At 53.1% G+C, this 27,811-nt stretch overlaps 1 protein-coding gene across 1 annotated transcript; it reads left to right on the top strand.

The window, feature by feature from the left end:
* The first annotated feature begins 346 nt into the window (after positions 1-346).
* Positions 347-27,559, top strand: STARD10 (StAR related lipid transfer domain containing 10). The gene is made up of 7 exons (XM_023538992.2): positions 347-470; positions 856-1,174; positions 21,633-21,780; positions 22,448-22,551; positions 23,263-23,380; positions 25,096-25,148; positions 25,402-27,559. Exons 2-7 carry the CDS (start codon positions 968-970, stop codon positions 25,645-25,647), a joined length of 876 nt encoding a protein of 291 aa, XP_023394760.1. The 5' UTR covers positions 347-470; positions 856-967; the 3' UTR covers positions 25,648-27,559.
* Positions 27,560-27,811: the final 252 nt, after the last annotated feature.

The following is a 27,811-nucleotide window of genomic DNA, read 5'->3' as shown; positions in this document are numbered from 1 at the left end:
TTCCAGAATCCCTCTTCTAGTCCTTCCTCGTCCGCAGTCCCAGAGTCCACTCAATCTTGTCCCTTCTTCACCCTGTCCCCAACCGCTGCCTGAAGACAGGTCCCTCCCAACCGGGATCCCTCCCGGCCGGCCGGGACCCCTTCCGGCGCTGCTGGGGGCGGGCGCTAGGACCCTGCGGGGCGGGGCGGGGCGGGGCTGGGAAGGGCTGTGAGCTCTGGCAGCTTCACCTCCGCAGCCTGGAAAATACCCTGCCGAGGCGAGCGGAGCCCCCAGGGCCCCGAGCCGAGCTCGGAGACGGGGAGGGAGAGAGGGGGCGCGCGGGGCGGGGGGGGCACGGGGCAGGGCCAGGCGGCGGGACCCACTGCTCCTCCCCCCTAGAGCCCCCGCGCGGCCCCCGGTCGCCCCGGCAGCAGCAGCAGCGGCGCTCGCACTCCCGGCCCCGGCGGGCCCCGGCGGAGCAGCCCGCACAGGTGAGTGGGTCGGGCCGGCAGGCGCCCCACCCCGCCCCCACCACTCGCCCGGGGCGCAGACCACGTCGGCGCCGCTGCCGAGTTAGTTGAGCCGGTCCGGCCACCACTGCGCGGTGCCCCTCTGGACAGTCTGTCGCCTGGGGTCCTGGCCCTCACTCCGGTCCGGACAGACTCGCGTGGGTCTCCTGCACCCGATACGCAGCCCCCACACCAGCCCCAGAGAGGTCTGGGGTCGCTCCTTGGGGGGTGGCCCCCGTGATTGTCCCATGCCTGCCTGTCTCGCCCGGGGGCTAGTCCCTGTTTATCTCGAACTCTGCCCAGGACCCCAGAAAGCCCCACCCGCATGCCCAGCGCACTGACTCCTGTCCCCAAACCGGTCTTGCAGGTCCCAGGAAGGTGGCGTCAGCATCTGCAGCCGCGTCGACGTCGTTGAAGCTTCCGCGGAGGACCAGGAGAGCTGGGCTAGAACCAGGGCCCGGGGCCTCCCCACACGCTCTATGGAGACGCCTGCTGCCTCAATAGAGCCCCAAGGGCCTCGGCCAGTCCTGGGCCGTGACAGCGTCCAGGTGCCCGACGACGAGGACTTCCGCAGCTTCCGGTCAGAGTGTGAAGCCGAGGTGGGCTGGAACCTGACATATAGCAAAGGCGGTGTATCTGTGTGGGTGCAGGCTATGGAGATCGACCGGACACTGCACAAGATAAAGGTAGGTTTGCCCTGTGATAGGTGCTTTCCCCACTGCACCTGTAGTGCGTCTGACACGGAGTCTCCTGGTCCTCCCTCAGGGCCACAGACACCTGGTTGTGCTTCTTGGCTCAGAAACAGCTTCCTGCCAGGAACCAGGAGGAGGCACAATTTCCTCGGCCAAGCCCCCATCACACAAAACGGGCCAACCGAGGCCTGGAGAGGGGATGTAACTCACTCTGGCTCACACACCCAGAACCTGGGGCATGTCCTTGCCTACTCCAGGGAGGTGGGCTGCTTCCAAGCCCATCTAGAAGAGTGGTCTCCCTCAGGGACGCCTCTTCCCTGGAGGCCTTCACCTGACTTGAGTCACCCCAGGTGGGAGTTTCCCATTGGACCCTTCTTACCCCAACTCCTAGTTCTCCCAGCCTGAGCTGGGTCTCTTCCCTGCACCCCCACCCCCTACCCTTGGGTGCCAAGGACCTGAATCCTTCCTGCCTCATGCCCTGCTCTTCCTGCTTCCCTCCTTGGCTGTTCCCTGAGTCTCCTACAGGGACTCGTGTTGTGGCTGGCAGATCCTGAAGGTTTGCGTATCTCTACCTCTTTCCGGGCCGGTCTGAGGGTGAACTGGAGGAGGAAAGGGCCTGAGGTCAAGGAGGCCAGCATAAAGGGCTGATGCAAACACATTAACCCCCTCGCAGCCAGCCCCCCTCCTCACAGTCTCATCCGTCTTTGCTGTGACAGGCAGGCTTGAGGAGTTTGGGGGCCCCATGAGTTCCCCTCTCCCCCCACCCCTCCGAACTAGATGGAATAGAGGTGGTAGAGACTCTGCTCTAGGGGCCTCAGTCGCTGCCTCCAATACAACTAGCATTTCTGTGAGTGCCACATTTTGAGAGTGGGCAGGTCTCCCCTCCCGGGCTCCTGGCAGTAGGCTGTGCTGCCTCTGCCCTTCACTTCCCCTTCCTTTGCCTTCTTTTGCTGCCTTCCTTGTTGTACCCTTCCTTTGCTGCCCTCCTTGCCAATACATTCCTCTTGCAAGGGGGACCAGGCACTGGACTCAAAGAACCCTCCCCGGCCACACACATACTGTACTGTCTCCCCTGTCCCTTCCTGCCTGGGACCTGGTTTCAGGCCTAGCTGGGTCATTTTGGCCTCAAGCCAAAGCTGAGGCATCTGACCCTTCCCCTCTGATCCTGTGCCTTTCTTTATCATTCTATCTTGGTGTTTTACTACTTTGTCTATCTGTCCCGTGTAACCTTCTGGTCTGTCCTTTCTCCCCGCTATGACTGTGTCTGTACTCTAGCCATTTGATTGTCCCTGTCTCTCCAAGTGTCTGTGTGTGTCCCTGTCTGGGACTCTCTGTCCCAATCTCTCTGCCTAGGCCTGGGAATCCTAGACTACTCCCCATTCCACCCAAGGTCCTGGGCTGGGGGCCTCCTAGGGGCCTGACAGGTGTCTGAGCCTGAGGAACAGGGAAGGAGGAGGCAGCTGATATGTCCCAGCTGATATGCCCCTGAAAGCAGGGACAAGTTTTATCCCTCATTGCATCCCCAGTAACAGATGCAGAACCTTGGACAGAGCAGGGCATGTTGGTTGAATGAATGAGGGAAGGAACAAATGAGCAAATGAGCAAGGCTGTTGCAAGACAGCCTGACTGTGACCTGGGAAAGGTTTAAGGCTGGCAATTCACAGTGGGTAGGGAAGTGGTAGTTTTCACATTGAGTTGGCTGTCCAGAAGGGAGGGGAGGGGAAGGTCTAACCCAGTCCAGTACCCCCACCCTCTGTGTCAACAGGGCAGAGCTACCTCCTCCATCTGCCTTGGTTAATGAATAAACCAGCTCAGCTCAGAACTGGAGTTGGCGGGTCTGGGGGCCAGGCTGCCACAACAGACCCCTTGTGGCCAGATTAGACTTCTCAGGTGAACTTCTTTGGGGCAGGGGAACTTGAAAAACTGGGGTTGTATGGCATGTGGGCAGGGAATGTACTCTCTCCACCAGCCAGGACCCCAACCCTCCTTTCCTCTCAGACTGAGCAGAGGTTGGAGGGGCCAAAGGGCCCTTTGCAATCCCTGTTTTATACCCCCACCCCCACCCCAGGTACAAGTGCAGATTGAATCCCAAGAGGAGCAGGGTCCAGCCCAGGCTCACACAGCAAAGTCTCTGCAATCCCAGGCTTGGAACCCAGGTCTCCAGCCTCCTAGCCTAGCTCAATTTTACTTGTCTCCCTATTGCTGCCCCCTAGTCCACAAGAGGGAGAGTTGGAGACAGGAGGTAAGCCAAGCTCAGGCCTAGGGAGGAGGCTGAGGGCATCCCAAGGGGCCAGCCCCTCACTCCTGATCCTGCTGGCATGGCCAGACAGAGCTCTGGGAGATTGGCAGAGGTCTCTGACCTCCCCATCCCCAAGATTCTAGGATTCCCAAGTTTCATGCCGCTAATTGCATTTCTGATAATAAGAGTCCCTGTTCTGAGCCAAACATTTTCCTCTATCATCTAATTTATCCTTAGCTCAGTTCTGGCCAGTAGTAGGCTTGTCTTCATGTTACAAACAAAGACACTGAGGGTCAGAGAGGTGATGTCACTTGCTAAGGTCACATGGCAGCTAAGGCAGGAGCAGAACCCAAGCGACTCTGGCTCAAGAGCTTCTGCCCCTCTCTGCATGGTCCCACATCAATAGTCAACATTACAACATTTAACCTCATCAATAACTCTTTGAAGGACATGGTTTTTCATTATCCCATCCTTGTTTGATAGATCAGAAAGCCCAGAAAGGGGAGTGGCTTGCCAAGGTCATGCAGCAGGCTGGAAGCCAGAGTTCCCAGCGATGACTGGGTCACTCCAGGAGGCTGGGACTCAATTGCAGGTGTTTACTAAGCTTCTGCCACCCACCCAGCCTCTCTCATGCCCGAGTCCGCGCTGGGCCTGCACCCTGATCTGAGAGAGCCAACTGCCCTCTGAACATGCACTCTGCACGTGGTCCCAGGGTGAGGGGTAGGGTTCTACCTATCTATCTACCTGGTCGACTCTCTCTTCCTGACCTTCCTTCCTCTGGACATCTCATCTTCTCCCTGCCCCTAAGTCCGGAGTCTCTGGAAGCCACTGTGGCTCTGGGCCCAGCAGTCAGAGCCAGGACAGAGGAAAGAGGCTGTTGGGGGCCACCTCCACCTTTTCCCTCCCTCCTCGCCTCCAGCCTGGCCTGGCCCCAGGCCTGCACTGTGCCCTGGGTAATGAAGATGAGGCAGACACCACCTCCTACTGAACATGAATTCTGGGTACAAGGCCAGAGGGTGGCTTAGAACCCAGGTCTCTCAATGCCCAGGCAAGGCTTGCCACCCAGCTCCTGTAGTGGTGAGAAAAGGGAAACTAGGAGGTCCTATCATTCAGCCAGGATATCCAGGGAAGAGGCTGGGGTTTGATCCTAGCTGTGGGATTCTCTTTTAGTATGAGTGACCTTGAGCATGTTCTTGTCCCAGTCTGAGCTGTTTCTCCATCTGTTCTATGGGGCCCTCCTGGCTCTACGAGCCTCTGAACTCAGGAGCTGTGCTGAGGCCCACGGGAGGGAGATGAGGAGCTGGGGGGACGGACACAAGGGATGACAGGGCCTGCCCAGCCCTGCCCTGGATGCCCATGTTCTCAGCTCCTCCTCATGCCCACTGCGTGCCCAGCCCTGTTTGGCCATCCTGTGTGAGAGGCAGAGGAGGAAGCCTGGAAACTCCTCAGAAGTTTCCAGATCGTGGTGGAGAGATGTGTTCCAGGAATTGTGGGTGACCCCCAGCCCACTGCCTCCTGCATGGGACAGATGTCCACAGGCAGCCAACAAAAGCAGGACTGAGACCTTGTGTGAATGGGCCTACAGTAGGAGTGGGCCAGCTGGGCAGCATCCTTGAGGAGCTTGGAAACTAGGGTAGGGGTGGGAGTCACTTGGGGGAGTGTGGCTGAGAACCTGAGGTTCCTCTTGCCACAGGAAGCTGGGCAGTGGGGACCTGTCTTCTCAGACTTCCTGTCCTTTGGCTCCTCCCCTTCCCCTTTGGAGAAACCTCCTGTGACCCCTCCCTGCCCTGCCTCACCCTCCATCTACTCTCACACCATAGGCCACTTGGATTCCAAGTGCTTCATTCTCTTCCCCCTGTGAAATGGGGGATTATCTCAGGGATCTCCAAGGAGCCTTCTAGCCCTTGACAGTCTGTGGGGCTCAAAAGGGTCACGGGGAAGGCAGGGGCAGGAGGGCCATGTTTTGATTGTGTATCAAGTACCACATGCTTTCTTTAGGTCCTCTCACTGAATCTTCATCACTAGCCTGTGGGGTAGGTCTCATTAGCCCCATCCAACAGATGTGGAAACTGAGGCTTAGAGCCAGAAGTCACTTTTGCAAGGTCAAGCAGCTAGAAAGTATCCGAAGCAGGATCAGAACCCAGGTCCTTGGGCCTCTGAGGCTGAGCTTTCTACATTCCCTTGGGCCTGGTTATTGGACTGGTAGGCCCTTTCCGCTCCAGGATTGAGTGGCTCACAATTTACTTCACTCTCCTGTCTGGGTCTCCCTATGCCGTGTCATTGTGAGAGGGCAGCCTGGAGGAGACTCAGCTGGGCAAGAACCCAGCCCCCACTGTGTGACCTTGGGGGTTACTTCACCTCTCTAAGGCAGTCTTCCTTATCTGTGGTGGCAGGGGCAGGAGTTAATCTGGTTTTAGGACCTTGGATTAGGTAAATTCAGGTTCAGGTTTGGCCTCTGTTTTCTCTGGGGCTCAGTTTCCCCATCTCTATAGGAGATTGCTGGGTAGGTAGTTAGCTTTAGGCTGGTAGGGGCGGGGGGGTGAGTCTGTACTGCTGGACGCAGAGTGAATGAGGACAAATGACCAAGGCCTTGCCAGGCTTTGCCATCATGGGGGCCCTGAATCCAGGGCTAGGCTGGCTGGCTCCAGCTCTGATTTGGTATGGGGACAACAGGAGGAAGTGGATCCAGAGCTGTCCACAGGGAACAGGCTCCACAGAGCACGTGAACCCAGCTAGTCAGGCTCTAGACCTTCTGGGTAGGAGAGCTCAGAGAAAGGAAGGGTCAGAGGTGGCTGGAGGTTTTCGGGAAGGCTTCCTGGAGGAGGAAACTGGGTTGGGTTGAGGATATAGGGGAGAGAGCACAGGATTTGGCTATATGACCCTGAGCAGTTGCTGCACCTGCATAGATACAGCTTCCTTGCCTCTCAAATGTATAGTAATGCTGTCCTACCTACCTCCAGGCATGTCATCTACTCATTCACTTATTTGCTCCTTTGCTCATTCTGTGAACATACATCTCTGTGCTGGGGGTTGTGGACAAGAGGGGGCAATCAAACCCAAGCCCTACCCTCAAGGACCTCTCATTGGGTGCTGACAGACACTTGTCATAGGAGCCATAGGAACCCAAAGAAGCATCTGAACCAATGTTGATCCCTTTGGAACTGGGTGGTAAATGAGGAGTACATATTTGATAGTTAGCATTGGGATTATTCCAGGGGAGCAGTTGTGCAAAGGCCCAGAGGTGGGAAACAGGATAATGCATTTGGAGAGCTGTAGGAGCTTCAGTATGGGACTTGGGACTAAGGGAATGGGGATGATTAGAAAGCTGGGCCAAGGCTCTAAGACTTGAGTCTTTCAGGCTGTGGGGTGCCAAGGGAGGGTTTCAGACAAGGGGGTCTGTAGGAAGATGCTGCTTTTGTGTTTGTCTAGGCAGAGGTGCTCAGACCTGCACCGAAGCAGGGAATGTTGGGAATGGAGCAAGGGCTGCATTCAAATTTACGAGGGTAACAAATGAACATGGTAGTGAAACCCTTTGCAATGTGCTAACTGTGAAGTGGTATGCTGGCTGGAGTACAAAACTGCATGGATGTGCAGCCACCTTGGCCCATGCCCTGGGGGTGAGAAACCTTTGTGTGTGAGAGAGTGGGGTGGGGGACGCCTCCAGCCTGTGTCCCCTGCTGGGACTGGATATGCCCTCAGGCCCTGGCTGGCTTTGTGCCTTCCCACACCCAGCTCCCCAGGCTCTGGCCTTTAAACTTTAACGAGCCCTAGCTCAGTTTCCAGCCGAGAGTCTTTAAAGTTTCAGGAGATGAGAGAAAGGAGGGAGTCCTGGAGTCAGATGGGTTTTCTTTCTTTCTCTGCATCTCCACACCTGGCTGGGCCTGCCTGGAGCCAGGGCCCTGGACACCATGACCCCAGAGGCCTGGCACTCTGCTTGGGATCTGGGACCTTTGCTGGGCTGCTCCAGCCTGTTACTGAGGGGCAGGTAGCCATATATCTGAGTGCCAGGTTGCTATGAGCATAGACAGGGACAGAAACCCTGCTCCCGCCCTGACCCCTCACCTGTGTCCCTGACCTGGGCAGATGAGCATGTCCAGGTCGGGAATAAGCGGCTCAGACCAGGTGTCAGGCTTGAGATGTTGCTGCCCCTCTTGGTGTCTCAGTTTATCCCCTCCATCATGCTTGGGCTAGCCTTGATGCTTTGGGGACCCTGGAGCCTCAGAAACACAGGCAGTGGAAGAAAGTGGAAGGCCCAGAACTTAGTAGTGGCTCCCCTGCCAAATGCAGACTCCTCTCACCTGTCATTAAAGAGAGCCTGGGGCAAGTGGCACAGGGCAGCTGGACCTGTTCTCTGGGGCTTTATCATAACCAAAGATTTATGTCTGTTAACCAAAGGGTCTGGGTTTTAACCAAAAGGTCAGCAGTTCAAATCCACCAGGTGCTCTTTGGAAATGCTATGGGGCACTTCTTCTCTGTCCTATAGGGTCACTATGAATCGGAATCAACTCAACGCCATGAGTATTGCCTCTCTGCTTCTTAGCTTGGGCTCCCTGAAGGCAGGTACTTGCTCCCTCTGATGTCTCTCTAGAATCCTTATGTCCTGAGGCAGGTGAACAGTGAGTGGCTACACAGATGTACACACCCATCCCTCCCACCCCTGCGCCCCTCTACCACCCACGGGATATAAGGAGTGAGCACCACCTTCCATCTCCCCTGAACATGCTGCCTAGGCCCTTTTAATCTGACCCTTTGAATTTCATGCCACAACCCCCATAAGCCTCTGGTTCCCTGAGATCCCTTCCATCATCTCCTGGGCCCCCTTCTCTATCTTTGGACTCTTCCAGAGAGCCTGGGCCCTGGCACTAGGCCAGGGAGGTATGGAGTCTGGAGGCAGAGGCCTGACAGCCAGAGGGGATAAACTTCTCTTGTGTGTCTCCACAATTCAGCCATTCATTTGTTCATTCAGCACATGTTTATTGAGCACATACTATTTGCCAAGCATTGTGTTATATCCAGGAATTGAGTGGTAAACGAGATAGATCAGGACTTTGCTGTCATGGGTTTTACATCCGGAGGTGGGAGGCAAGCAAAATAGAAGCAAACGAAATAACTCAGTAAGATACCAGACGGTGGGTTGTGTGTTGTGAGGACAGGGTGATGTGATGGGGTTGCAGATTGTATGTCTGGGCCTTCTGTGTGTGTAGCTGGGTTGTGGGTGACTGTGTGAAATGGCCCGTAGCTGGGCAGACAAGTGAGCACCTCTAGGGCAGGCACCTGGTTCCCCATCCCCCTTCCTGCCCCAGACAGGCACCTGACAAGTGTCAGTAAATCGGTGTTGAATGTATGTGTGGGTCCTACAGTTGTGTGTTTGTGCCTCTGAGTGTGGGACTGTGTATGTTTCTGTGCCTGGCATTACTCTGTGTGTGTGAGTCACACCCCCTCACTGCAGAAGCAGAGCTGTCTCTGATCCAATTATGTCTCCTCAGCTGTCTCTGGGTGGCTCCCGCCCCCTGGCTCAGCTTGGTCTTTGCCATCGTTTTTTTCCCTCCCTGCCTCATCTGAAACCTCCTGTCCTTGCCTCTGTGCCTGTCTCAGGGGTCTCTTTTTTGGGGTGTGTTCTCTATCCCTATCTCTGTTCCCCTCTCCCTCTGTGGTTACTCCCTTGTGTCTCTATTTGTCCTTTTTCCTCAGTTATTTCCCATCCCAGTTATTTATTCATTCAACAAATCCTTTTCATGCCTCCCACCTGATCTGCCAGCTGTTGTGCTAGGGTCCGAGAAACAGATCAGACCCAGGCCCTGCTCTCAAGAGACTCAAAGCCTGGTCGGGGCACAGATGGAGACAGTGATAGCCCTTCGTGAGAAGGACTGGATCAGGTTCAAACTCAGACTGAAGGAACCAGTGACTTACAGCATGGTGAGGGAAGAGGGGGAGCTTCGCCTGGTGGTGGTGTCTGGGTAGACCCTGGGAGGGACAGCAGGAGCCAAGCAGCAAGCTGAGAAGGTCTTGGTGAGTCTCTCAGTGAGGTAGGCTCCCCAGGGGCAAGAACAGGGGCAGGGGCTGGGGATGAGGAAGGAGAAGAGGCAGAGCCAGAGTGAGGAGGATGTTTGGAGTTACAGATTTTACCCTGAAGGCAGAAAAAGAGACAGCAGAGGTTTTCAACCTGGGCAGTGCCATGATCAGCTCTGTTTTTTTTGAAAGCTGGCTGCAGGGGCAGATTGGCCTGGAAGCCAGGAGAACAGAGATGAGGGAGCCTCTGCAGTGGTCCAAGCAAGGATGGTGAGGCCTGCCTGGGGTTGGTGAAGAGGTGCTGTTGGGAAGGACATGGCTGAGTTGAATCCAAGTGGCAGAGTTAGCTGGATGGATTGGCTAGGGGGTGAGAGTCAGGGACAAGTCCAGAATCATGCACAGGTTCCAGGTACAGGAGGGGAGGTGTCTTAGTCATCCAATGCTGCTGTAACAGAAATACCACAAGTGGATGGCTTTAACAAAGAGAAATTTATTTTCTCACAGTCTAGTAGGCTAGAAGTCCAAATTCAGGGCGTCAGTTCCAGGGGAAGGAAGGCTTTCTCTCTCTGTCAGCTCTGGAGGAAGGTCCTTCTCATCAATCTTCCTCTGGACTAAGAGTTTCTCTGCACAGGAACCGCAGGTCCAAAGGACACACTCTGTTCCGGGTACTTCTTGGTGGTATGAAGTCCCCCGTCTCTGCTGGCTTCCCTTTCCTTTTTATCTCTTGGAAGATAAAAGGCGGTGCAGGCCACACCTCAGGGAAACTCCCTATACATTGCATCAGAGGTGTGACCTGGCTTCATAAGGGTGTTATAATCCCACCCTAATCCTCTTTAACATAAAATTAAAATCATAAAATGGAGGACAACCACACAATACTAGGAATCATGGCCTAACCAAGTTAACACATATTTTGGGGGGACACAATTCAATCCATGACAGGAGGGGAGAGAGGTGGGCATTAGGGGAAGATAATCCGACAGTATTAGACATGGTGTGTGTGAGAGGCCTGTGGGCTGTCTAAAGGGTGATGCCTAGCAGGTTGTTGAAGTAGAAGCCTGGAGCTTACTAGAGAGCTTTAGGGGGCATCAGTCCATTTGTGGTGTTTATTCTCTTTGTCTGTGTTGATTTCTTTGTGTCAGCTTTGGCTTCTGTCTTGTCTCACTTGTCTCAGCTACCCACTGCCTCCTCTTCTAGGCCCATTTACTCTCTGCCTCTCTTGCCGGGCCCTCCCTCCTCTGCCTGGCTCTCACTCCTCCCCCAGGATGGAAGCAAGGCAGTGAGAAGAACAGACCAGGAGGTCAGCTTCTGAGATGTCAGAACAGAAAATTCATCACTAGAGCTGGGGTTACTGCTCTGGAGGCTGGGAGTGGGGTTAGGGGTCCAGGGAGGCTAGAGACAGGGAGGAAGAGGGAGGGGAAGGAGGCAGAGCAGGGATGAATCACTCAACCCTGGATGGAGAGCAGCAGGAAGAGCCCAGCTCTGTCTGCTCAAGGAGCTCTTTCTAGGGGAGAGGTGGCAACACCTCCACTCTCCACCGGTCTTAGGGGGCCTGCACTTTGCGGGAGAAGATGGGTTGGGGGTATCTGGTGCCAGATCCTCTTCCCTTCAGAGAAGAGGGCCATGGGGTTCGACTGGTCATTTTGCAGGTAGGAATACTAAGGCCCAAAGGTGGGGGAAGTTGACCATATATTGGGTCCAGACTACCTGTGCTCTCTGGGTTCTTCCAGCTCCCTCCACCCCAGGCAGGTGTGGTATAGAGACCATTTAGAGTCAGCTCCGACATCCCCTCCCACTCTGCTAACATCCCCAGTAGCCCTAGTCCCTGTCATGGACTCCTCAGTGTCAGTGCTCATCCATCCAGGCACTGGTCCACCTGGGGTTCCTTGGGTCCTACGCAGAGCAGGGCCTGTTCTTGGGGAGCAGCCTCAGGGTCACACTGGGCTCCAGGCTGGTCCCTCCACTTCACTTTTACGAGCCATTCTTTGCAAATCTTTCAAAGGGCCTAATCCTCCCTCCTGCCAGGTAGTCCAGATGATAGAATTAGGTGAATTTGCAATGGCCCTAGCACAGAGCTGGCACACGATTAACATTTGCTGAATGGATGAAAGAATGAACACAGTTTGAGGCTCCCAAGGGACAGCTCCATTTCCTCCCACCTCCATCCTCATTCACTCAGGTTACCTCATGGAACTGCATGAGCCCTTTCCTTCCCCCAACGAGCCCAGCTGTTTCTAGCCCCCAGGCTCATGCCATCACCTGACCCTCCTTTTCACCTGGGTGCCACCTGCTCTTCTATTGTTCCATTAAGACACAGCTTAGGTGTCCCTCCCTGCACCCAAGTCTCCAGCTTCCCTCTGCCCCGGCCCTGACCACCCAGGGTTATCATTGCCTGTTCCCCAGACCCCCAGCTTAGAGGCTCCTCAAGGGTAGGAGTCCCCTCTGGCTCCCTCTCCCAGTACTGTGCTGGCCTCTGGGCAGAGCTCCTTAGTGTGTGAGCCCAGCTAGGTGATGCGGAGAATTTCCAAGTTAACTTATCGTCAGCACGGGCAGCCTCGAGCCCCAACTCAGCAGAGTCCAGGCTCCAGGTCCAAGGAATGAGGTCCTCAGGACTCTGGCCAACACTTTTAATTTAGGGAAAAAAAGTGTGCTTTTTAGTATAAACTGTATTGTACCAACCATCACAATAATCTGAAAATGAAAAATAAATCACCCGGAGCTCCAATTTCCCTAGTAAAACTTTTTTCCTTGGTGCCTTCTAGCCCTCACTTCAAGGGTGTAGATCATTGAAACAAACAAACAAAAAAAAAAACCCATAGCCTTTGAGCCTATTCTGACTTTATTCCTAATTTAAACTGTGGCACAGGTACAACTTCGTATCCTGTTTTGTTCATTTAACATTGCAGCTTTAGAGGTTTCTCATATTGCTACAGAATTATTGATTCAAGAAATTTCTGGCAGCTGCTCTATGCCAGGCCTGTTACTGGGTTCCCAGGGTTCAGAGCTGGCTCAGCCACTGCCCCGGCCCTCGGGGAGCCCACAAGCCTCGGTGGATGTGGAGTAAGCATTAAGGTGATGTGTCCTTCTTAACCGAACTGTGCCATTGGCGGGGTTCCAGATTGTCCTCCAATGTATTTCTCTAATTGCAAAAAAAAAAAAAAGCCATGAATATTGTAACAGAACTTTTTTCTTATTATATTTTTTTCCTGAATATAAATTTCTGGTCTTGCGATTCCAGGAACTGAGTCAAAAGATTGATTTTGATGATGATTTTTAAAAATATTTGCTTTCTAGAACAGTGCAACCAGTTTTTGCTGCCACTAACTATGTAACAGTTTTACCATATCCTCACAAGCATTAGGTATTTTACATATCTTTGCTAATTTACTAAGTATACATCAGTACCTCATACAATTTTATTTTTCTTTGATTATCAAGACTTATAAAGATCTTAAAGCAAGTCCCCTGAACCTGTCTCTTGGTATTTCTGAGACTACCCCCACTACACTCCATTTTATAAGATGATGGCAGAAGTAGTATTCATCCTTACGTGTCACAGAGATTTACAAGAGTCCAGGAGGCTTTCAGGAGTCCCTGGATGGCACAAATGGTTAAGCGCTCAACTACTAACTGAAAGGTTGCCGGTTCGAACCACCTCCCCCCTCCCCCAGCCGCAGGAGGCTCCTTTAAGACAGGCCTGGTGATCTGCTTCTGAAAGGTCACAGCCTTGAAAACCCTACGGAGCAATTCTACTCTGCACACACGGGGTCCCCATGACTCAGTGGCAACTAACAAAAACAGGAGGTTTTCATGCCCTCCCGTTTTTCTGAATTTGACAGAAGCAGATGCACTGAGGGAGACAGGCCCCAGCCCCTAAAAATCAGAGTAGCACACCCACCGGCACACAGGTGTTAGCCCACCTGTCCATCCTTCTATTCAGGGAACAGTTCTGAGCATTTGCTATATGTCAGGCCCTGCACTAGGCACAGGGATGCTGAGATGAACAAGAGGCCACAGCATTGCAGTCAAATCAATGCGTTAATAGTGGGAGGCACCAGGGATTGGAGAAGACAAAAAGGAGTAGGCCCTCAGTCCAATGTGGAGAATTTAGGGCCAGGGCAGGCTGCATGGGAGGGGAACAGCTGGACTGAAGTCTGAAGCCCAGATAGGAAAGGAGTTAACAAAGGGAGATCCAGGGAAGGTATTCTGGGCAGCGTGGAGGAGGAAGTACCTCTGCACATCTCACCGTAGGACTGATCAGACCTCCCCCACGAAACCCTTTCCTGACCCCTCCTGCCAGTGCCCTGAGCACTCTTCAGAATTTTTTTTTGAGGGGGGCAGGAATAGGGGGAAGAGCTTGGAGGTCTCCATTCTGGGGGCCTCAGAAATCCAGAGGCCCGATGTGGGCCTCTTGGGGGCTTTGGGAGGGGCAGAGTGGAGGGCCCTGAAGCCGACAGGTGATGAGTGGGCCCTGGGGAGCAGGGAGGTCAGAAGGGCTCCCCCATTCCCTCTACATCTATTCCACCCCCTTCGCCCCCCACGCTGAGCTTCTATGGTCTGCTGTGGACCCCAGGCCTGTGTTTGCATCTCTCACAGCTTTGTTTCCCTGGTCTGACAGGATAAGGGCCATGCCTGACTCAGGTTGTGATAGTAGGGTGGGTAGATTTGTGTAGGGCCCTGGAGTAAGGGAGTTGCCACCCTCTCCTAGTCTACCCACCCTGTGGAGGGATCTGAGGCCTTTTTTTTTTTTTGGTAAATTTGGTTGTTTGTTGTTCCTGTATGCCTTGCCCTTCGGGAATTAACAGGAAGGCGCTATCCTCCACAGAGTCTGAGAAGGCAGGGAAAGCTGCAGGGGGCCTGGTGCTAGGGCCTGGGGCTGAAGGGCAGGCAGCTAGCTGCTGCTGAGGGCTTTATGTACAAGTCTCATTTAAGCCTTACAGCACCACTCTGAGGGCACAATTATCCCTGTTTGACAGATGAAGATACTGGCACTCAGAGCTGAAGTCCTTTGCCCAAGCAACAGCCACATAGTCAAGACATGGCAGGGCAGAGGCCTGCCTGAGCCATGCAGCCTAGAGCTGCTATGGCAACTGTGAGCCTGTGGGGCCTGGCTAGGTCTCATGGGGCAGCAATGCGATGGCCTGAAGGGCTCTCAAAGGGGACTTCAAGGAGCAGAGCCCTGTGCTGGGTTTCTGCAAAGTATGTCCTGCCTTTAAGCCCAGTGAGGTATGAGATTGAGTCAGAGCAAGAATCCATGAGCTCAGCCTCCCTGGTCAGCAGATCCTTTCAAGTCCAGTAAGCACTGCATAATAACCGTTAATTAGTCTCCATTTGCCAGCATGTTTGTTTTATCTGGGCCTGTCTTGCCCCTTGATGAAGGTAGCACAAAGTTCTGACATGTTAAGCTCAGGCACACCTGAGCTGTAGTTCTCTGGTCTACTACTTGTTAGCAGTATGACCTTGGCCAACCGTTACACCTCTCTGAACCTCAGTTTCCACATCTGTAGAACAGGGATCACGATACTTACTGAGTTGTTAGGAGGGTTTGAGGCGATGCCTGCAAAAGACCCAGCTTGGTGCCCTTGACAACTCGGTAGATGTGGTTTGATGACAACTAAATTTTGTCCCTGTGGCGTCCCTGGCACTCCTGTCTCCTTTGTAGGGTAATGAGTTGGTCAGAGATTTGGAGCACATGGTAGTGGTTGTTGAGTATATGGCCTGTTGGCTGAGGCTATAATTGGTTTGATACTCTGCCCCCAGTTAGGAACTCTTTCTCTGATTTGAATATGGTTCTGTTACGAAAGGGTGATTTGCTTAACAGTTATTCCCTTTACAAAACTGCTGAAATGCAATGTGGTGAAAAGTCAGCACAGCCTGATGTTTCAGAGCCCGAATGAACCCCTTACCCTTTCCTAGACCTCAGTTTCCCTGGTGAAACCTGAAGAGTGGTGGCGGAAGAGATCATCTCCTAGGTTCTAAGGACTGTGGGATAATGAATGTGCCCCACATATCCCATACGCAAGGATATTAGAGACCTGCTGTGTGAGGTCTTGGGGTAGGGCCTGGAGTCCACCTGTCTCTGGGTTGTTTTGCTTTTTATCGTCCCAGCTTTTGTCCCTCAAGTCCAGGGCCTGATTTCTTTCCCCCTGTCTCAGGTTGGCTATCTCTCGGGCCCTGGAAGAGACTGCTGCCTCTGTCCTTGCTGCTGAGCACTAGGAAGGCATCCCAGAGAGCATAGGGCAAGAGGTGGGAGAAAGGTGAGGGGTAGAGCATTGGACCCTGTTCTGTACTTAATTGCTTAAGCCTAGAGTCAGAATCAACTATACGGCAATGGGTTTTGAGATGGGTATAGGCCTTCACGCCCATTAGTTCCTTTGCTTGAAATGCCCTTCTCCGCCTTTGACTTGTTCAGCTCCTTATCATTGTAGGCTCAGTTATGTCTGCTCCCGCAGTTCCTGTGGACCTCTCTCTTCCAGCCCTACTCATTCTATATTAGGATTTCGTGTCCCTGTCTCTCCGCACCACCCCACTTGAAGGGGATCCTTTGGAGCAGGACCCAGGTTGGGTCCACCTCTGGGTCCTCACTACCTAGTTGTAGGTCTGGCACACAGCAGCTTCAGAAAGTGGCGAATGGGACGGAAGAGCAGGGCTGGGACTAGAGTGAGGCAAGAGAGGTGCCTAGGGCACAAAATATATGGAGGCACAGTGGACAGGTGAATGGCCACCAGTGCAAACCTGCTTCAGGCCACCCTCCTCTCCTACCTCCAGCCCTTGTAATAACAGCTACTATTTTTATTTTTTGAGCATTTACTTTGTGTTAGGCGTATTACACATATTATCTCATTTAATGTGGTCCCATATGTCTGTGAGATAGTTACTCTTATTAGCCCCATTTTTCAAATGAATAAACTAAGACCCAGAGGAGTTAACTCTAGTGCTCAAGGGAAGGAGCTGGGATTGGAACCTAGGACTGCCAGACTCCAGGCCTGAATGAGTTACTCCCCCAAAGCCCTTCCTCGTCCAGTCCCTTCTGACTGCTGATCTGTGGGGCTTCCCGGTGTTGGGAGGGGGTGTCCCAGTGCTGGTCACAGGGATCTGGGCAATCCCAGGTCTCTACTTCATGGGGATTTGGAGAAAGTAGAGTACAGAGGACACAGCCAGTGGCTTTTCTGGTATCATTCCAGAGGTCACTTGCTCCCTTAGGGCCTCAGTCTTCTCAGCTGTAAAATGGCTCCATGTCAGTCTTCCTGCTGTCACCCGGCTTTAAAGGCTTTGGAGCGGAGCCTAGCTCCTTGGCAGAGCAGCCCTCCACCCCTCAGTTGCGGTCTCCTGGGGGATCTCCAAGGGCCCAGCTGAGGTGACTGACTTGCCTAACGTCTAATGGTGTGGGTCCTGGTCAGAGGCCTGCCCGCCAGGTACTCTCAGGTAACCCATCCTACTCCACCACCTGCTCCTCCCGAGGCTTCTTAGAATTACACCTTGCTTGGTGTGGCCGCTGCTAGCGGGGCGGCAGAAACAATGCCAGATGTAATTTCTCCCACTTGGCGCAGGCACACTGCCTCCTGGGGGACCGAGGGGAGGGGGGGCTGTGGAAAGAGCCCAGGCCGGGAGCCAGGCTGCCGCTGAGGGATGGGGACGCTTGTGGACACTTGCTTGATCCAGCGACCTGCCCCACCTCAGTTTCCTCACCTGCAGCGCTGCCATAGCCACAGTTCTCACTTTCCCAGTGCCCTCCTTCCGGCAGGGTCTGGCGCTGGACATCCTCCACAAGAGCCTGTCCCAAGCCTGGAAAACCTTGAAGTTCCTCTCTGTCCTAAAGATAATCTGTTAGGCTGAGTTTACACCCCACTGGGTCCATCTTGTGGCTCTGCATGCTCCCTCTGCATGCTGCCTTAGAAGCAGGTGAGACACTGGACCTTAGGGCTCTGGGCCACAGCAGGTAGCCCACAGCCCTTAAGGCCAGGACTCTTCTTAGGGCAGATGGGCAGTGTGGCCCCTTCCCAGTGTGTATCCAGCCCTGGGGGCACTGAGCCTGGCCAGAGGGAGGAGGCACTCTAGCCTGGATTCTAACCTAGCTGCAGTGTTCCCTTGTCACTGCCTGTCCATACACTCACTGCCCAGGATACCACATTTGAGAACTTGCAAAGCCAGAGCAGTTTCCAAACTTGCATTTAGAGATGTTCTAGTTTGCTCAGAAGCCACACTTAAGTTCTTCTTAATGGTCAAGAATACAGGAAGACCTGATTTCAAATCCCTGCTTTGCTGCTTGCTTGCTGTGTAATTTGGGCAACTTGCTTAATCTCCTGAACCTCAGTTTTCTATTTTGTAGTACAACAGCACCCACCTTGTAAAATTGGGGTGAAGAGTGAGTATGTGTTACTTATCTGGTGCAGCATCTGGGCCGTGGTGTGGCAGCTCAATAGAAAGTTGTTTGGATACTAATGATGCCAGATCTGCCCTCTGCTGTCTTCTCCAACCCTCTTTCTCACCATCACATCTCTCCCATCACTTCGTTCAATCACTCACTGTTTTGTTCAATCATTCATTCAGTCTTAGTCATCTAGTGCTGCTATAACAGAAATACCACAAGCGGATGGCTTTAACGAAGAGAAATTTATTTTCTCAGAGTTTAGTAGGCTAGAAGTCCAAATTCAGGGCATCAGCTCCAGAGGAAGGCTTTGTGTCTGTTGGCTCTTGTGGAAGGTCCTTGTCATCAGTCTTCCCCTGGACCAGGAACTTCTCTGTGCAGGGACCCCGGGTCCAAAGGATATGCTATGCTCCCGATACTTCTTTCTTGGTGGTAAGAGATCCCCAACTCTCTGCTCCCTTCCCTTTCCTGTTGTCTCTTGTAAGATAAAAGGTGATGCAGGAAAACTCTCTTTACATGGATTCAGGAATGTGACCTGAGTAAGGGTGTTACATCCCACCTAATTCTCTTTAACATAATCTAATCTTGCCTCATGAACCATAGGCAGAGATTAGGATTTACAACACACAGGAAAATTACATCAATCACAAAATGGAGTATAACCACATACAATACTGGGAATCATGGCCTAACCAAGTTGACACATGTTTTTAGGGGGCACAATTCAATCCATGACACATTCACTCATGTCTAGTTAGTCTCCTTCAGTCTAGAATAGTTCCCCAGTCTGTCTTTGACTTTCACAACCTATGACTGGCCTATAAGTGTCAATTTATAAGTTGTATTGTATACAATGTCCTTCATTTTGGGTTTGTCTGATGTTTCCTTCTGATTAAAGTTATGCATCTTCACAGAAATTTCGCATGAAATGATGCCTGTATTCTTCTAATTGCATCCCGTCAGGCAACACCCAATTGTAATTTATCCCGTTGGTAATGATGTTCACTTTGATCACTTGATTAAGGTGGCTTCTCTACTGTGAAGTTACTCATTTTCCCTTTGTAGGTAATAAGTATTTGATGGGAAGGTGCTTTGAAACTGTAAATATCCTACTCTTCGTCAAAGATTGAATTTATTCATATCTGTATATACTTTGGTTTCCTGTTTTATTCCGTGGTGTATAATCTGTTACTATCATTTATTTCGATACACAAATTGTCCCAGATTTGGCCTATGGTAGAGTGATCAACTGTCCTAGCTCCCCCAGGACTGAGGGGTTTTCCAGATTGTGGGACTTTCAATGCTAAAACTGGGAGAGCCCCAGGCAGACCCAGATGAGCTGGTCACTATACCAGTGGGAGACTTTCAAGCTGGTTCCTGTGTCTTTTGGACAAGGCCCCTATCATTCTTTGAGTGCTTCCTTACTTTCTGGCACAATAAGATGTTCCAGAGTCATCTTATACATTGACTTAGCTCTGGAACCAGCCGTTTCTCCAAAGAGGCCTAGAATCAGGGACCTTTTTAGTATTAGGCTGCACCACACCATGGAAACTCCAGCCAGACAACTCATTTCCAGTGTGTGGCTTGTTTCCCCAACAAGCTATACACTGTGCCTTCACCCTCGCTGCTCCCTCTACAAGGGCCACTGGGCAAATAAACACCTGCCTTCTAGACTGAGCTTCTGCATGAAGCCTCATCCCCCTACCCACCCTGCAGAGTTGACCTCCTCCTCTGTGCCCGCGCTGGAGAGGTTAGGGCACCTCCGCCTTTCTAAGTTGGTCTCCACCCTCGAGGACAGTCGTCAGATTTATCTCTGACTCTTCTGTGCTCAGCATAGGGCTGGAATGTGGCTTGGGGATAGGGCCCAAATGATTAAATCTAGTCACATCCCCTCACAGAGCAGAAAAGCAAATAGGGCCAGAGAGGGAGGGTGATTTGTTGAGGGTCACACAATAGGTCTTTGCAGGCTTGAGGCTCTCCTTGAACTTCAGTGTCTTTAAATTCCGAAATGGGGCTAATACCTCAGAGGATTGCTGGAAGAATAAAATGCAGTAATGTGTATGAAGCACTTAGTACACTGCCTGGCATATGGGGAGTACAACTCTCAGTATCTCTGGGGGACCATGGTATTTAAAATTTTTTCATCATTGAAGAAGCAGTATTATACACTGTAGGAAATTAGAAACTTGGACAAGCAAAAAGAGAAAATAAAGCCATCATATTCTTACTATTTAGAGATTGCCACTGTTGACACCCTAGTGATTATGCTCCCTGATCTCTTCCTATGCGTATATATTTTTTCCCCAAATGAGATTATACCATGCATTCCAATTTTAACCTGCTTTTTTTTTTTTTCCAGGCAACAATCTCCACCATTTTCCTTCAGTGAATTTTCAGTACATCTAATACTCAGACCATATTCATATTTTCCCATTTGTCCCAAAAATGTCCCTTATAGCTGATGTGTCCAAACCAGTATGCAATCCTGGATCACACTTGCATCTGATCACTGTGTCCTGTAAGCCTCTCAGTCTCTTCTTTATGACTTTGCTTCAGAGAAGAAACTGAGCCAGTAGGCCTGCAGAATGTCTCACTATCTGGCTTTGTCTGGTTGTATCCTTATGGTGTCACTTAGCTTGTCCTTCTGTCCTCTGTATTTGTGTCCTCTGGATATGAACTGAAGTTACATCCAAGGCTTGGTGAGTTCATTGGTACCTGGAATAACCAATAGGTGCTGATGTGTCCTTCTTGTGGCATCACATCACCATTAGTGGTGCCAAGACCTACCCTGCGATTAGGGGGAGGCAGTGGGACCCTCCATCATATGTATCACATTATGAATAAAAAGTAATATGTCTGGGTTCTCTTGGTACCCTCTGAATGCCCAGTTCTGGAAGACCTTTTTAAATAAGAAATCTTTTCCATTTGCTGAGGGAATCTTGACCCTGGGGGTTACTCCTGGGTGAAAAAAAAAAATCGCAGAACAAGGACATTGACTGAGTTTCATGTTGTTGAGTGCAAATCTATGGAAACCTGGCCTGTTTTTACTTGCTTTCCAGACATGTGATCTAGGTTAAATCCCAGCTCTGCTACTTACTAGCTGGGTGACCTTGGGCAAGTTGCTTAACCTCTCTGAGCCTCCAGTTCTTGCTTGGATTTCTTAGCTGGCAGAGTTGTTGTAGGGTCAAATAAAACAAGGCATGCTCAGCTGTTCTCTTGCCTGGACAGAAGCTCTTTGAGGGCAAGGCTAACAAATAGTAAAAATCCAAAGATGTTTGCTGAATGAGAAAAAAAAAAAAAAGGAAAGTAGTATGGCTAGGTGATAAATATAGGAGGAAAGAGATAATTCATTTAGGCATTTGTGGGTTTATTTCTTCATTTTTTCATGCTTTCATTTCATGTATCATTTGCCTGTGCCAGGCTCTGTGCTGAATCAGCCATGAGCCTCTGCCCGTGAGGGGCTCACAATTGGGGAGGGAGGCACAGATATAGAGACCAAGCATATGACACCCGAGGTGGCCTGACTGGGCAATTCAGGAATGCTTCCTGGAGGAAGATACTGGGAACAATAGGGGGGTGGTGGTTGTTGGGAACTGAGATGTGGGAGATGGTCTCTGGACACAGGGCCTATCTCCTGGCACAGGTGACTTCTGGTAGGGGCTTATGGAAAGAGGTGAGTCCATGGTGGCTTCAGAGGCCCCTGCTCCTCCCTCTACTCCTTCTTCTCCCCTCTCTGCCTGTCTGTCCTTTGGTTCCCTGGCCAGGGCTCTGGACACCCCCAGTTACCTTGTATCTGAATACTGTGTGACCCTGACAACCCATGTGTCTGTCTGCAGTGCCGGATGGAATGCCGTGATGTGCCAGCTGAGACACTCTACGACGTTTTACATGACATCGAGTACCGAAAGAAGTGGGACAGCAACGTCATCGAGACTTTTGACATCGCTCGCTTGACAGTCAACGCTGACGTGGGCTATTATTCTTGTGAGCGGGCACAGCATGCTAATCTCAGCCCCCTTCATCCAGGCCTCACACTGAGCTTCCTCCTCCCATCTTTCCTCCTTGTGGTCACTGAGTGCTGAGTGCTGAGGTGTAGGGCCACTGCCCTGAGCCTAAGGGAGGGTCTCCCTAGGGAAGGCTCAGCCACCCACCCCCCCACCGACATCCCTGTACACTCTCAAACACTTGGGTACACACACATGTATACTCACAAACACGCACGCACTCACATGGTCATGAATACATAGATTCAAACGCGTGCACACACAGTCGTGTACATACACGGTAATACCGTTGTCCTCTCCTACACTCACATTCACATATACAAACAGGCCAGCAAGGTAAGAGCTGTAGGAGGTTGTTAGGAGTACGGATGGCTAGAGACAATAGGGAAGAGCCTTCTGCTCTGTTTCCTAGTTCCAGCTCTGGGACTCTGGTCTGGTAGGCGGGGGTACCTGTTTAGGTCAGGGAAGGGGGCCCTGGCAGTTAACTAGGTATCCCTGTGTCTCTGGTCTCTGTCTTTCCTCCTTCTGCACATCCCCTCTTTGCCTGTCTCCTCTTTGATCCCCTGTCCAGGGCTCTGGACACCCCCAGGTACCTTGTAAGCAGGCGGGCCAGTGGTCTGGTTGACTCTGTCCCTTACCCTCCACAGGGAGGTGTCCAAAGCCCTTGAAGAACCGCGATGTCATCACCCTCCGCTCCTGGCTCCCCATGGGCACTGATTACATCATTATGAACTACTCTGTCAAACATCCTGTGAGTTGACCTGCCCTCCCTATTGGGTGGACAGGACACAGTGTCAGAACTGAGCTGGCAGCTGTAGCCTAGGGGGTGGCCCATGGCTGCCACCATGACTTCCCTATGACTCCGGGCCAGGCATGAGCCCCTCTAGCCCTCAGTTTCCCTGCTGCACAGTGAGGCTGTGGCTCCTGTCTCCCTGCTGAGGCTCTCAGGCAGGTCAAGAGAGGGCAGTATGGACCATCGCTGTGGGCAAGGAGGTGGGATGGCTGAATTTGGCTGGGTGGACTCCGGGTCAGGACTGGCTGGAAAAGGGGGGAGCAGGAGGTGATAGGCAGGGTCCTCTGGTTTTTCCTGAAGCTGGGCCACCTTGATTTCCATGGGCAGGGAGGACAGGCAGGTATGGCTGGCCTGGGCGAGGGTGAGTGTGTGTGCATGTATGTGAGTGTGAGTGACCACACATGTGCTCATGAGTGTGAGACTGTCTGTATGAGCCCTGACCCCAGACTGGGGGCTTACCCAAGGGGAATGGGGAAAGCCTTGAGAGGGGCAAGGATGACTTAGTCTGATTTTTCCGTTTGTCCTCGTAGCAGCATTAGGCCTGGCCTGGAGCAGATGCCAGGGGATATGAGCCAACCAATGGGGTGTGTGTGTGTGTGTAGTTGCTCACAAAGACACCACCTTTGCTCCTCACCCCGAGTCTCACCTCCCTGTGCCTTCCATCCCCAGAAATACCCGCCTCGGAAAGACTTGGTCCGAGCTGTGTCCATCCAGACGGGCTACCTCATCCAGAGCACGGGGCCCAAGAGCTGCGTCATCACCTACCTGGCCCAGGTAGACCCCAAAGGTGAGGGCTTGGCCCTGGAAGCCTGTCATGGGATCCTTCCCTGTACCACAGGGAAAGGGCTTAATCCATTAAGAATCCAGCAAGTCATCTGCTAGGGGCTGTTTTGTGTTTTGGGGCATCTCCATCTCAAACATCATTTGAACCAAAATTTGAAAAGCATGGGCCAAGTGGTGGCCACGGCTCCACTGACTCTTTCTCTCTTCCTGGGCCCCCACATCCCATGCTCTGATTTGCTCTCGACTCCCTGGCTGCTCTCACCTTGTCTGCTTTGCTGGTTACCATCCTCTATCCATCCTTGAGGTTTGGAGTTTTCCAGGCCTCGGTCCTGTTTCCCTTGGGAGGGCTCAAGTATTCCCTTGACTTCTGTGGCCAGATGACCACTGTGTCTCCATCCTGAGGTCCAGAGCCCTGTGGCCATCACCTTCCTAGACACTTCCCTCAAGATGTCTTCCAGGCACCTTAGACTCACTGTGTCTCCCCACTAGCCGCCCCCTTCTACTGAGTCACCCATGCCAGGAGCCTGGGAGTCATCTGGGACTCCTCCCTCTTCCTCAGCATCCAAATTCAGTCACGAATTCTTCTTGAATAGCTCCCAAATTTGTCATTTCTCTCCATACTTACAGCCACCTTTTTTTGTCTGTACCAGCCACCAGAGGAAGTTTTCTAAAACACCTGTCTCCTCATGACTCGACTCTGCTTAAAAATTCTTTCAGTGACTCCCATTGCCCTTAAAGTCTGAGTCCCCTCCCCAGCCCTTCCTTACACGTTACACTTTCCCACCTCCCTTTCCAGGCAGCCCTTTCCCTCTGCCTAGAAACGCCTCTCCTTCCTTCTCTGTCAGACAAAACCTTACTCATTCTTCCAGGTCTGCTTCAGATGTCACTGCCTCTATCCCTGATCCCCCCAGGGGGGTCACTGGCTCCCTACTCTATGGCCCATCCCCCTCAAGCAGAGCACTTGACACACTGGTCAGCCCCCCAGTGAGTTCCTCCCAGTCCCCAAGGCTGGCCCAGGGTTGGTGTCATTCAGTGAATGTGGAATGAGTGAGTGAATGAATGAATGAATGACTACAGGATGGGTAAGCTCTGAGCATCTTTGCCTGGGTATACCCCAAGCCTCCTCAGGGCTGAGTGACTCAAGCCCAGGCCTCCCCCGGAACATCATCGAGTGTACTGGGTGTCAAAGGCAAAGAAGACGCTTGGGAACAAGACAGGGTAGAGAACTGGGCTGTGGATTACAGGTCAGGCCTGGCTGGGTTGGTCACCCAAGAGGCCCATGTAGTCAGGGAGTCTTCCTGGAAAGGGGGCTTGGAAGGACAGGCAGAAGAGGGTCTGAGTATCAGGAGGGGTTGGTTATGAGAAGGATATCAGTGTGAGCTGAGGGAGGTGACAGGCCAGAGCTGTGAGTCAGGATTTCAACCCACATGTAGGGTACTTAGGACCGGTGGCTTTCTTCCTTGAAGCCATGTGGGGCTCAGCAGAGGGACAGGGCAGACAGCATTGAGCCTGAGGCCCTTGGTCTGAATTGGAAAGAGGGAGTGAGGCTGATGAAGTCTTATAGGCCTTGCTTACACACCCTTCTCCATGGAAAAGAGGTGGCTTCCCTGGAATACCTGGGCTTCAAAGAGGAGGCTGCTGGGTCTATGTTTGGTGGGGTCTGGGTCCCTGAGGCTGCTTCCTCCCTTCTCTCCCCATTACCCTTCCCTGTCCTTATAGGCTCCTTACCCAAGTGGGTGGTGAATAAATCTTCTCAGTTCCTGGCTCCCAAGGTGAGTTACCATTGGGACTTTGGGGGTATAGAGGCAGGGGGAGAGGACTAAGGGCTGAGGGGGTGGAGTCTAGGATGGAAACTAGGAGTCAGGGGCTGATTTAGGGCTGAGGGGCGGGGTTAGGAAACTGCAGCCAGAGCCAGGGTCCCGGAACCTGGGGGCTGGGCCAGTGGAGGGCGCGGGAGAGGACGTGGAGAAGACCTCTTCCCATGCCTCAGCTACCCCCTAACGTAGCGGGGCGGTGGGCCCGCAGGCCATGAAGAAGATGTACAAGGCATGCGTCAAGTACCCTGAGTGGAAGCAGAAGCACCAGCCGCACTTCAAGCCGTGGCTACACCCTGAGCAGAGCCCGTTGCCGAGCCTGGCGCTGTCGGAGCTGTCGGTGCAGCACGCGGACTCGCTGGAGAACATCGATGAGAGCGCTGTGGCCGAGAGCCGGGAGGAGCGCACGGGAGGCGCAGGCGGCGAGGGCAGTGACGACGACACCTCGCTCACCTGAGTGCGGCACCACCGCAGGGACTGAGACTGGACCTGGGGGCTGAGCCTGGGGGCAGCGGATCCTCAGGCACCCTGCCTCTCTCCGCCTCCCTGCATTTCCTGGGGGCGCTAGGCTCAGACCCAGGTGGGTGGGACGGCCTGGCCTGGTCACAGGCCCAATAAACGATCCCACAGCCTCAGCCCGCTTATCATTGTGCCCACTTTTCACCTGCCCCCGGTCCTTTATCTGTCCTTTATCTCCTCCTCCCGCGGCTAATTTTGTTAATTTTGTTAATGAGCGCCAGGCCCTTGCTCTTTTAAGCACCCTCTCATTTCCCCTTGTGTACTTGGGGGTTTGTCACCCCCTCCTCCTGTCCATCCTTCCTTTCCATTCTCCTTGTGTCTGTTCATTAGTTCAGTCTTCATCCAGCGACTTGTCCTTGTTCCATGTTATTTTGCCTTTCACCACACCCCATTTGGTTACCTTCACTGCTCTAAGAGGAGGAGCACGCCTGGCCAGAGCCCCAGATCAGGGTTCAGAGGGCAGGGTTCTAATGTGTGACCACACTCTCCAGTCATCACAGAAGGGAGGGGGAGAGGCCCTAGGGTCTCAGGCCGCAGGGCCATAGGACTCGGAGCTGAGGTTGGGGCAGCATGTCCTGGAGGAGGAGGGTTAGGAGTGCAGGTCAGCTTCATCAGACTCCCGGTCTGATAACCCAAGCCCTCCCCAAGTCTTTTTGAAGACATAAGGCCTGTGTTAACAGAAAGAGTAGTACTCCCACCCCCTGGCCAATGCTCCCTCCAGCTGTCCTGAGGTGTTGCCTGATGACTGGTTCTTTGTGGCTCCCAGGTGCCCTCTGCTGCCAGAGGGACACCCCGTTGTCAGGTCCAGCAGAGGGCCCTGTGCCCCATGTCTTTGGAGTGTCTTGCACTCCGTTTGAACTGGTGGCTGGGAAGTTCCCACCCAAGGTCTGGCCCAGTCCTCCCCTCCCTCGAAGTTCCTTCTCTAGAGGTTACAGTGTACTAGGAGTCGACTCATTTCCAGAGGAGCAGGGTGAACGGCTAGTGGCAGTGAGCAGGAGATTCTATAACTTATCAAGACTTGGGTTCCAACCCCAGCTTTGTAGCTTTGGTCAAGTCTTGGAACTTCTTGGAGCCTCAGTGTCCTAATCCATAACCTGGGGTGATAATGTTTGCCTTCAAGTAGAGGTGTGAGGAATGAGATAAAAGGAATAAATTACTGAGCCTGGCATGTAGTAGGTGCGCAAATTAATGAGTCTTTTCTCCTTTCAGGGCAAATCCCTATCCCCCATCCTGGTGAGATCTGTTCTTCCAAATATCCCCATTGGGCATATGAAGAAATAGAAGCCCAGAGAAGTTAGGGTCTCTGGCTTGACTGGCACCAGAGGTGCCCTAGATAGAGGACCCAGGAATGCCTATCAAGCTTCAGGCTCTCATCTGTATGTGTTCAAAGGACAGGCAGGAACCTATCTGTTCCTTGGATAGCAAAGGCACCTGGGTATCTGGACTTCAAACTGCACCTTCAGCCAAGGAACCTTCGCGCGCTATGACTGGGCTGGACTCTTCCCCACCACCCTGCCTATGAGGGATCGGGGGCCAAGGAGAGAGGTGGGAGACCTTCGGGAGAATGGGGTGGGGGAAGAAGTTACTGGAGGAGGTCAAGGGCCGAGGTTGTCCCGCCTCCAACCGCCCCTCACCGACCTGAGGGTCTGGACATCTGGGGGGGGGCTGTCGCTCACTCCTGTCGGGGGCAGACTCTCCAGGAGAGGGATGGCAAGGGCGGCGAAAAGCAAGAAGACTCGGGGAGAGGTGGAGACTTGAGCATCGGGAGGCAGAGACCGCCCGGCGAGCAGCGACAGGGCTTGGGGAGACAGAGACGGACCGATCCAGAAAGCTGGCCAAACCAGCTAGCATGCCGAAGGACCGCGACGAGACGTGGGCGGGGCTGGGGAGGGGGCGGGTCCTTGCCCCTTCCCCGCCCTCCCCTACCCGGGGCATCACGTGGGGGCGGGCGGAAGCTCCCCGTGGGGTGGGCGCGCCCGGCCCGGCCCGCGGCCGCGAGTTGGCGAAGGCAGCGTGAGTCAGTGGCGGCGCCGGGACCCCTGGTCCCCGCGCGGAGTCTGCGTTCAGAACAGGTCAGTGCGGCTGCTGGGGCCTTCCTGTCT

The sequence above is a fragment of the Loxodonta africana genome, chromosome 7 (assembly GCF_030014295.1).
Source record: "Loxodonta africana isolate mLoxAfr1 chromosome 7, mLoxAfr1.hap2, whole genome shotgun sequence".
NCBI classification, from domain to species: Eukaryota; Metazoa; Chordata; class Mammalia; order Proboscidea; family Elephantidae; genus Loxodonta; species Loxodonta africana.
This window is presented reverse-complemented; position numbering and strand designations above follow the sequence as displayed.

Coding starts and splice junctions, on each gene's coding strand:
- STARD10 (XM_023538992.2), top strand. CDS start 968: ATGGAGACGCCTGCTGCCTCAATAGAGCCCCAAGGGCCTCGGCCAGTC. Junction 1,175..21,632: donor GGACACTGCACAAGATAAAG/GTAGGTTTGCCC, acceptor GTCTGTCTGCAG/TGCCGGATGGAATGCCGTGA. Junction 25,149..25,401: donor CTCAGTTCCTGGCTCCCAAG/GTGAGTTACCAT, acceptor GTGGGCCCGCAG/GCCATGAAGAAGATGTACAA.